General features: G+C 41.4%; 1 protein-coding gene across 2 annotated transcripts; it reads right to left on the bottom strand.

Annotated features, from left to right (window-relative positions):
* Positions 1 to 122: 122 nt before the first annotated feature.
* Positions 123 to 10404, bottom strand: LOC121855059 (troponin C). Of its 2 annotated transcripts, none has more exons than XM_042349886.1 (6): positions 10300 to 10404; positions 5808 to 5835; positions 5076 to 5219; positions 4710 to 4829; positions 3878 to 4009; positions 123 to 786 (listed from the first exon to the last, which is right to left on the bottom strand). In XM_042349886.1, the coding sequence occupies exons 1-6, from the start codon at positions 10300 to 10302 to the stop codon at positions 761 to 763; spliced, it is 453 nt and encodes a 150-aa protein (XP_042205820.1). In that variant the 5' UTR covers positions 10303 to 10404; the 3' UTR covers positions 123 to 760. The 2 variants fall into 2 exon arrangements, with proteins under 2 accessions (XP_042205820.1, XP_042205819.1); XM_042349885.1 differs by having other exon boundaries at positions 123 to 2708; positions 10300 to 10403.
* Positions 10405 to 11074: the final 670 nt, after the last annotated feature.

Below are 11074 nucleotides of genomic sequence, written 5' to 3'. Positions count from 1 at the left end.
TTCATTTTAACAGTTCTTAGGATGACGTCATAAAGAAGGAATTTTCAATACATATATTTTTTAATTTTTTTTCAAGAATTTTAATATAACGTCACATATATAAAGGAAAGAAAAACACTATGTTCAGATTCTCTATTCTATATTTATGAATCAGCTCAGATGAACAGCTGTTTAGAGAGACGGTGGTGATGCTGGTAGTAGTAGTAGTAGTAGTAGTAGTAGAAGTGGTGGTAATGGTGGTAGTAGTCAACAGTAAGACTTTTATGAGGTGTTTACCGTCCACTGTTACGGCCAGGTATTCTTCCGTAATGATCCGGCTACAGGTAAACATTTATTTGTATTTTTTTATTATTAGTTTTATTATGTGTTTGGGCCACCGATTACCTGGTCAGATGACACAGCCCAGGTAAATTAATGAGCTTCAGGTGATAAAAAATATGAAGAACAGCAAACAGACTAGACGGAGGAAGAGGTAGAAGGAGGAGGAGAAGGAGTAGGAGGAGATGGAGAAGGAAGAGGAGGAAAGAATTACATATTATTCTGCCATGGAGATGAATGATTCTATCTTAAGACGAAAGAAGAGAAAGAAAAAAAATAAAAGATGAAAAACGAGAAATAGAAAAAAAATCTGTAAATATGTATAATGTTAACGTAAGGAGAAGATGAGAGAGAGAGGAGTTGTTGACACACTCCGGCCCCTCTAGCTGGGAGTGTGTGTGTGTGTGTGTGTGTGTGTGTGTGTGTGTGTGTGTGTCCTCCTTTACCCAGCCATCATTTCCATGAACTCTGCAAAATGGAAATGCGTAAATGAATAAAAAAGTTGAAATTTCATCAATAGAGAGAAAGAAGAAAGAAAGGAAGTGAATAAGTGAGAGACAAGACTAAATTAAAAAGAAAAAATAAGTAAAGAATAGAGAAATAAATAAAGATAAATAAGAAACTATTAGAGAATAAACAAAAATATAAGACAGTATAAGAAGGGATAAACATAATAAATAAACAAAATATAAACTATTTATGCTGGAAAATAATTAAAACACCGCGAAGAAGAAGAAGCAGAGTAACACACAATAAATAGAGTAAATATCAGTAGTCACCAATAATGTCTGGAGAAGGAGGAAGAAGAACCAAAACATAAAGTGATCAGGTGTATAAACTCACGTAAACAGTACATTGTGTATAAGAAATACTCCAATCATTTAGATCGAGAAAAATACTAATACTGACTAAATTATGTATATTTATGACATGTATGCATAAATACATACATATATACACATATTTATATACATAATACTGTATGTTAAACCAGACAGCAAATAGATTAAAGTTTTGATGTATATATTAAATTAAAATGAAAAAATTATTCTTATCAGTTATTGTTGTTAAGTTTAAGTTACGGTTCTATTTCCTTAACCCGGAAAGACATAGAGTTTTGACCATGTAAAGATCTTTGAACTTTGCTGTAAGATATGAATCAAACTTAGAGATTTAACTTGGCATTTCTTAATACAGTCGTAGTGTTAATGAAGAACTGAGTGGAGAGGTTTTGTTTTAAGAGCGATTTTGTCTTGGCAGCGAGGTGAGGTCCCGTGTAAGCGATAGTGATCGATGTAAGGCGATAGGTATTAAGCGATAGAAAGAGTAAGCGATGTAAGGCAATAAGTATTAAGCGATAGAAAGAGTAAGCGATGTAAGGCGATAGGTATTAAGCGATAGAAAGAGTAAGCGATGTAAGGCGATAGGTATTAAGCGATAGTAAGAGTAAGCGATGTAAGGCAATAGGTATTAAGCGATAGAAAGAGTAAGCGATGTAAGGCGATAGGTATTAAGCGATAGTAAGAGTAAGCGATCTAAACAAGTAAGCAGCTTAACTAAGAGTATGCGATATAACTAAGCTGAGATATAGTATAAGCGCTCATAAGATTAAGCATTATTACAACAGGTGCTAAGCGAGTTAAGAAGCGAGTTTTATCGAGCATGAGGGAGTAAGCGATCAACAAGCACTGTAGGAGTGTATAATATAAGCGAATGACAAAAGATCTAACGAGCAATAAGGGATTTATAAGCGATATTTTTTCCTTCATACACAGTTTAAGCGATTGACACGCGATTATCCACATGTCAAGGGAATAAGCGAATGACACACTTAGCTGTCACGTGTCCAGGGAATAAGCGAATGACATACTTAGCTATCACGTGTCAAGGGAATAAGCGAATGACATACTTAGCTATCACGTGTCCAGAGATTAAGCGAGTGACACACTTAGCTGTCACGTGTCCAGAGATTAAGCGAATGACATACTTAGCTGTCACGTGTCGTAAGAAAACGCAGAAATAAGCAAAACCAGAGGTACCGGGTCAAGTCCTTGGATGATAAGGTCAGGAGGTGTTTACATGAGAAAATAAATACTGTTTAATTATATTCGAAAGGTTAAATAGAAAGAAAAACAAAGAGATGATAAAAAACACGAATGAGAATGAAAAAAAAAGTTTGTGAATGTGAAGTGAGCGTGGGGGGGTCGACATTGCAGCCCCCTCCTTGTAGTCGTGAGTTAATGAAATTATCCCATGTTATTTTGTGATATATTGTTAATAAGGAAGATTGACGAGAAGGAATGAAGGAAGGAATTAAGGAAGGAAGGAAGGAAGGAAGGAAGGAAAGAGAGGGACACCCATCGTTTAACCGTTCATCATCTCCATAAATTCTGAAAAAAAAAATATATATTTATTCATCTCAAAATAAACGAGTCACTCCTCAAGAATTTATTGAATTAAAAAATGTATCGAAGAAAATGGAACTAAAAAATCAATGTTAATTCTCATAAAATTTATAATAAAGAAAACTAAATATTAATTGTAAAAAAAAGTATTAAATAGTTGTTGGTAAGTTATTATGGTTTAATGCTGTTATGTTGCGTTGTATTGCTAAGTTATTTTACAGTCAACGGGACCAATCATCTTACATTACGGAGGTCACGTGATGTAGCCTTAGCCAATCAGCACATAAGTTGTTCTTTATAATGAAATAACACTTGAGGAAGATAGTCGGATAACGCCATGGTAAGGAGAACAAATTATCGAAGAACAAGAACACTAAACACATTGAACGTGAACAAAATCCTCATGGGAATGAAGAATAAAGAAAAGTGATAATCTTAACACAAACTTAAATATATTCTTAAATCTCTTTGTATCTTTTTTTTTTACGGTTTTGCTTTCTAAAATTAAATATTCAAATGTATGTGAATCTTTCCACGTACAGATTAGGCCACACCGTATAACGAATAACGTCTATACGGATATATAACGAAAATATAACACTTGACCCACGAACTATAAGATTGGGAAATAAATTGACTGTCCAAATACTGTACCACTATATCGGGGTTCGTGTGGAATAATAAACATTGCTCGAAGGAAATTAAATGTTTATATAATGGTAGGGATGAAGAAACATTATGGTAGACTGCGTGAGTGAGGTGAGAATTTTGTTGTTGTAGTGTTGATGTTGACAGGAATTTGAATGTGTTGTTTTAGCTTTGAAAATCCGTACAGGTAAACCAAGAGGAAGGAAGCGTTGTTATATTGTATCACATGGAAACTTAAAACAATCCAGGTGTATCTTTATTAATTAACCTCAAGTATCATACGCAGCCTAATTATTAATCTAGTGATACGTGACATAATGTATCATGTGTGTTTAGGTTGATGCCAGGGTGTTTAAAAATGTCTTAATGGAACTTTATATTAAAGAATTCTCATGTCATTTTCAGATTAGTTTTTGTATGTAAAGTTTTCCAAATATAAGATTTTTTTTATTAATTCACTAAGTTATATTATCTAGACTCTCTCTCTCTCTCTCTCTCTCTCTCACCATCAAAGTCGAGGGTGCCGGAGCCGTCTTCGTCCACCTCCTCAATGATGCTGTCAAGATCCTCCTCAGTCAACCTGTTGTCCAGCTCTCTCAGGATCTCCTTCAGGACATCGGTGGTGATGTAGCCGTTACCTGAAGGAGGAAGACAGAATCTCAGCAGGTGTAAAGAACGAGGTGTTGGAACTACTCTAAGATATGCTGTGTTTATCCCAGGTAAGAAAAACAAACAGTTGCAAGTGAACATAATCATAGAAATTTTGAAAATAAAAGAAAACAGAAAATTACGCGTATATTTTGAGGGCAAACCATTATTTTTATCAAGATTGTTTTCACTTTGGGCTATTTTAGTGACACATCGATTATATTTATCTTAGAATACTTCGTGTGTGTTAAGACTTTGTAATGCTAAGACTAGAGCTCTGGGAGTGTGGGTAGAGAGGCGAGAGAGATGGCTGTGCAAAAGGTTGTTGGTCCGCTTGATGCAAGAAGTGTTTTTGTAATGCGTGGTTATTTTCTCACTTTACCCATGAGTGTTGGGTCTTAGTGCACGATGAAAGGAATGTTTATGTGGTCTACTGAGAGCTGGGTAATAGGGTGTTAGATCTCAGGGCACAGGGAAAATAATTGTTAACGAATGAATATTAAGACAAATCGTCTGTATCTTGATTAGGTCGTTGAAATATCACATCTATTCTCATTTTTATCTCTCTATCTATATATCTATTCCATTCGTCGTGTGTGTAAATGCCCTGATAAGAAACCACAATAAACGAGTGGAAAAAAAAACAGATTGGGTTGAGAATGGAAGAACGTAATCAGCGTCTCGTCTCACCTTCCTTGTCGTACACACGGAAGGCCTCTCTTAGCTCAGTCTTCAGCGCCTCCTCGTCCTCCTCAATCAGGAACTTAGCGGCCAACTCCACGAACTCCTCAAACTCCAACTCACCGGAGCCTGAAGGAGGAGGAAGAACTTGCTATAAAGTTGTGTCAGCAGGATATCACGAGTTTAAGAATGACTCACATTGGACATTGTTATTGTTGATGTCAGACACAACAAGATTGGTTTAGGTGAAGCAGCCGTATTGTCTCTAGGGTGTATTAAATAGTAAAAAGTTCTAGGTTCATTTAGCAGGCTGTCAGCCCATACTAACTGTCCTCGTCAGTTCTCGATTTATTGTCCTCGTCAGTCGCCACTTACCGTCCTCGTCAGTCTCGGCGATAACCTCCTGAAGGTTCTTCTCAGAGATCTTGACGCCCATCATCCTGAGGATAACGCCCACGGTCTCCGGGGTGATGAAGCCCTTGCTATCAGTGTCGAAGGAGTCGAAGGCCTTCTGGAGGGCTGTAAGACGAGGATGACATTAAGGTGTGAACATGTTTCCTCATACGGGGCGATGGAAGGTAATACACCTAAAAGACTTGTTAATAAAAAATGATAAAAAACGACCATATAATACAAAAACAATCTCTCAGAACACCTGTATAACCACTCAACAGGTGTTTCCCCATAAGAGGATCCGGAGAACGAAGTTGGTCTGTTGTTGGTTAAAAAAAATCACACTTGGATGTTAGTGAGACTAGGCGAGGAGAGAAAGACGCACTGAAAACAGGTGTTCACAGGTGCGGTCACACTCATCATCTGGGTAAACAGGTGTAGGAACTTAAACTATTTTCCTTCTCACTTTACATCAAGGTCAAGGTGGTTGTGGACAGTAGAATGACACATTATAGAAGGACTTGGGTGGTGTGCATTACAGTGGTTCAAGGTGCGAGGGTTGGTGGTCAATATGGATAACTAAAACAGAACCCACATACGATCTATTGGTTGTCCTGTTGAAGTATATAGTGTGTGTGTGTGTGTGTGTGTGTGTGTGTGTGTGTGTGGTGTGTGTGGTTGGGACGATGGCTGGCAGGACCTCATCATACATACCGCCAATCTGTTCTTCATCCAACGAGTCCTGCAATGGTAGTGTTCATGTTAGTCGCGTCACATAACATTGTTCCTCAGCTCAAACAAAACAACAACAACATAAACTAAAATAAAATAAAAAACATTGAGATATTACAACAATAAACATTAGCTAAGCAAAATAAAATAATAAAACTAAACTAAGTAAACATTAATCGTGGTGTTAATATATTCTATGGTGGATGTTCCTCTCTGAGACTCGAGTTGTTGTTCACTTGTAAACACTAAACACACTCTCCACCTCCCTGTGTGAGAAACTCTCTCTTACTGCCTCAACCATTGGCCCAAACATTTTATAAATGTTGGTTTGACGATAAAACTATAAAACATTCACTATATGTTTTGTTCTTAGATGACACGGCGGGTATTAATGACGGTGGCAGCTTCATCAAACATAGAGAAGCTTAATGACGGTGGCAGCTTCATCAAGCATACAGAAGCTTAATGACGGTGGCAGCTTCATCAAGCATACAGATGTTTAATGACGGTGGCAGCTTCATCAAGCATAGAGAAGCTTAATGACGGTGGCAGCTTCATCAAGCATACAGAAGCTTAATGACGGTGGCAGCTTCATCAAGCATACAGAAGCTTAATGACGGTGGCAGCTTCATCAAGCATACAGATGTTTAATGACGGTGGCAGCTTCATCAAGCATAGAGAAGCTTAATGACGGTGGCAGCTTCATCAAGCATACAGAAGCTTAATGACGGTGGCAGCTTCATCAAGCATAGCAGCGCAGCACGGGCAAGCTTCATCAAGCATAGAAAGCAATAGCGGTGGCAGCTTCATCAAGCATAGAAGCTTAATGACGGTGGCAGCTTCATCAAGCATACAGAAGCTTAATGACGGTGGCAGCTTCATCAAGCATACAGAAGCTTAATGACGGTGGCAGCTTCATCAAGCATAGAGAAGCTTAATGACGGTGGCAGCTTCATCAAGCATAGAGAAGCAGGATATGTAGAGAAGATGACGAGAAGAAGAGATGGAAGAAGAGGAGGTGATGGAGGTTGAGAGGTGATGACGTGGTGATGGAGGTTGAGAGGTGATGACGTGGTGATGGAGGTTGAGAGGTGATGACGTGGTGATGGAGGTTGAGAGGTGATGACGCGTGCGTGTGAGCAGCGCGTTTGCTTTAGCACCGATTGGTCTTATAAAAACAAATGAAATTCAACAGAAGATCAATAGAGGCATAGCTAACCTCACGGGTGGTCTCTCAGGGTGTGTGTGTGTGTGTTTCACGGGACCGATGAGGAACATGAACGAGCAATAACGAGAGACGAAACTGGCAAGTCTCTCTCTCTCTCTCTCTCTCTCTCTCTCTCTCTCTCTCTCTCTCTCTCTCTTCTATCTAACCCTAATTGTCACATTCGTTAAATTCCTTCAGTTTACCCTAAAAAAATAATAAATTCGAATTATAACCACTAAGTCTATTTGATAATCTTCCTCAACTTCCAGAGTCGTCGTGAATCAACCAATCAAAATCAAGAAAAAAAAAAGTACCGAGATGCCCCATTGGCTTAGAAACCAGGCGAGACAAGAGGTGCCAGAGATAAATCGTGAACAGGTTGTGGTCCTGGCAGCCAGTAGCGGTGTCCCAGATTCCCGACATTAGCGCCGCCACCGACCTTATCAGTTCCTCTTCCCTGGACCATCTTCACTGCCTAATATGACGACGACGCAGCAGGTACAGTACTACTTAACCTCCAGGTAATAAACGTAACTATAGTCACATTAACAACTACTCCAAAGGTGTGTATGTATGTATAAATGTATATGTGTATATCTAAGAATCTAACTAAAGAAACTACTTCAAAGAGTCACACACACACACGCACACATGGCCTCTACCCATTACAACCCCCACCCCCACCCCCCCCCCACCCCCGCGCAGGCCGCCCAGGGTGCAGTGGACTCCTCTGAAATAGCTGCGCCTCGTTTATTTAGGAAAGTCTCGGGAGGACATTGGCGATGGGCGTGAGGAGGAAGGTTTGAATCAGGCGATGTTTTGTTTTGTCTTCCCTCCTCCTCTTCTTCGTCTTCCTCCTCTTCCTTCTTCTGCCCCTGAGCCTCCTCCTCCTCCTCCTCCTCCTCCTCCTCCTCCTCCTCCTCTTCTTCTTCTTCCCCCTCCTCCTCCTTCTTTTTCCCTTTCCTCCCATTTTTCCCCTCCCTCTTCTTTCGTGACCTTCCTTCCCCTCTCATCAAGTTCCCTCTTATCCTCCCCTCTCATCCTCCAATTCCTCCTTGCTCTTCCTCCCCCTTCTCTTTCAATTTCCCTTACCTTAACCTCCACTTCAACGCCCTCTCTCTCCCCTCCTCTTCAGTAGTAACCCTTTCCAGTTCTCTCCCCCTTCTCCTCCCCCCTCCATCATCACCCCCATCACCTACACCTCCCTGTAGTGTTCCTCTCAAAAAAGACTCAGCCAAAATGGTGAACTTAGATTGTAATGTAATATTTCACCATTGATTTAAATTGTGTCATTAATAGTAGTAGTAGTAGTGGTTTTGATAGACTGCAACAACTGTTGCAGCAAGTACCAGAGAACGTGAAAAGAAAAGTAGCTATAGCGCAGGAGGTGGCGCCTCAAACTGGTTAACAATGTTACCGATAAGGGCAAAGGACTTCATCCTTAATAAACAAGAATTCACAGATGCCATTGCTCTAAGGTACGGTAGGCCAGTAGAAGGTTTGCCCTCCCAATGCGTGTGAGGCTCATCTTATGACATCGACCACGCCATGGTGTGCAAGAAAGGGGGCTTCGTATGCATGAGGCATGACGAAGTAAGGGACCTAACAGCAACTCCACTGAGGGAAATCTGCCACGACGTCATGGTGGAACCGCCCCTCCTTCCATTGGACGGTGAGAACCTCCGTCACAGGACTTCAAACACACCCAACGAAGCCCGTGTGGACGTCAATGGTCGAGGATTTTGGACGCGGGGACAGCGAGCCTTTTTTGACATAAAGATTTTTTATCCCATGGCCGCATGTCACTGCAACCTAGCTCTCGATGCTGCACACAGGAGGAACGAGAACGCCAAGATAAGGGAATACGGGGAGAGAATTCAGAACGTCGATCAGGGCAGCTTCACTCCTCTGGTGTTCACAACCTCTGGCGGGATGGGACCAAGTGCAAGATACTTCTACACCAGACTCGTGGAGGTTTTATCTGAACGGAAGCAGCAGCCCAGAAGTTATGTTACAGCCTGGTTGAGATGTCGACTGTCCTTCTCTTTGCTTAGGACCTGCATTGCATTGCCTCAGGGGAACGAGAGCATCGGCCCCAAAGCCGACAACAGTTGCAGATATCAACTTTGAGGCTACAGTCACTGAATGCCGCATAGATCTGCGGCTCAACTAACTCAACACAGCTAGGATAGCTACTTATGTATTAGGATATTTAATATTAAGGTAATAAAATGGTGGCGAAGGTATGGCTATTGGGGGAGGCTGGAGGCCACATTAAAAAAAAAGTAGTATTTGTTGTAGTATAGTAGTAGTAGTAGTAGTACATAATTAGACCATATAATATACTAACTCACTCTATCCTGAAGAATTATCTACCTCATCTTCCATTTATTTGTATGATCGACAGACAGACAGGTCCACAAAATTGACTATGATCAGTAGAATTACAGACTCAAGTATTAAGTACAACTAGGACACATGACTCACTGCCTGGGAACGCAACAGCATTACTGATGACGTTTACTTTAACTCTCTCTCTCTCTCTCTCTCTCTCTCTCCTTTTCTCTGTCTCTATCTCTGCGTCATAGATTTTTCGGATGTTTGGCGTACAAAAAAGTTGACTTCGAATTTGATCACAGAGATGAACTGTCTGTGTGTGTGTGTGTGTGTGTGTGTGTGTGTGCAGCTTTAGAATCCTCCTAGCTGGTATTAACACAGCTTCATGACAGACACTCATCACACTCTCTGGTGCTCCTAACACACTCATCACACTCTCTGGTGCTCCTAACACACTCATCGCACTTTTTCCTAAATCTAAAACACAAATCTTAGTATTTTTTTGTACTGATCCTAACCATTATTTTGTGCTATTTAAGTATTGTAACGTACCCATGACACTCACCGGTAGGTCTAACGCACTCTCAACACTCTACGGTGTCCCTAATGTACTCTCTTTACACCTTCCGTAAATACTAACGCACTCCCCAGCCTTCACGAGATAGTTTCACCATCATTATGTGTTATCCACCGCTTCAGGATGGCCAGAGTGTGCACCGCCTCACAGCTGGTATCACCTCAGTGATGCGATGACACTTCACCATTCCAACACCACGCTCAGGCACATACAGTAGTCTCGGTTCCCACTCGGATGAATACACATAGGGTGTAATGAACGGTGTAGCGTAGCAGATGGTGGTGTATGGAGAGGGTGTAGTGAAGATGAGGGAGTGTAGATGTTGGTAGTAGTAAAAGTAGAGGAACACTCACCATGGCTACAGAGTGTGAGGGAAGGAGTGGAGGGGAGCAGCCGGAGCGGGTGTGTACACTACTGAGAGACACTCAGCTAGTGGATCGTCCGCTCGCACGCCCCACCCTTTTTATGCTCACTATTTCGGAGCACAAATTCCGGACGAGGCTGGCTCATTCCTTCAGATTTTGACTTACCCTTCCCCCCCTCCTCCTCCCCTCCGCCAGTGCCTCTTCCTGCACCCTTCCTCTCTCTCCCTCCACCACCCCCCTCTCTCTCTCTTCCCTCGGCTCCTCACAGCCCACACCAACATAGACACAAAACATTATAGCCGTTTCCCGCACTCACACGTCCATCAGCGTCCTTGACCAGCACTATCTGGACCCCGAGTTGACGGCGCTGACCCACGCTAACTAATCCTATAGGAAGGTCCAGTGAGTTGAGGCACCAAGGACGAATTGGGGAGAGTCGTTCTTAATCCTGGGAGTAAAAGATCTTGAGGTTGATCAATTAGTGAGAGTCTTAACCCACTACTGTCTGATACACTCGTACCAGTCTTCAATCTTCCCTAAAATAACAGTAAACAAACGACTGTATGTCTCTGAGAGGAGTACAGGTGTGTGTCTTAGGTTAATTAAATTCACGTGAGGTACGGGAACTTACTGCACACCTTGGCATCAACACGACTGTGAAGTGACCGCCCGTCTATACCTGTGAAGGCGCCAGGTGTCACGACTTAATTGCTAATAATTTCCGAGTCACTGATAGAGTTATATTTATCTCTCCTACATCACC

This window comes from Homarus americanus, unplaced genomic scaffold (genome assembly GCF_018991925.1).
Source record: "Homarus americanus isolate GMGI-L3 unplaced genomic scaffold, GMGI_Hamer_2.0 scaffold1909, whole genome shotgun sequence".
Taxonomy (NCBI): Eukaryota; Metazoa; Arthropoda; class Malacostraca; order Decapoda; family Nephropidae; genus Homarus; species Homarus americanus.
Note: the sequence above shows the minus strand (reverse complement) of the source record. Positions and strands in the feature narration are given on the sequence as shown.

What these genes read in the sequence shown, in the direction of transcription:
- LOC121855059 (XM_042349886.1), bottom strand. An exon ending in GGATGAAGAACAGATTGGCG is followed by an intron (nt 5,220 to 5,807) that starts GTATGTATGATG and finishes CTCGTCTTACAG; the next exon opens with CCCTCCAGAAGGCCTTCGAC. An exon ending in CCGTGTGTACGACAAGGAAG is followed by an intron (nt 4,010 to 4,709) that starts GTGAGACGAGAC and finishes TTCCTCCTTCAG; the next exon opens with GTAACGGCTACATCACCACC.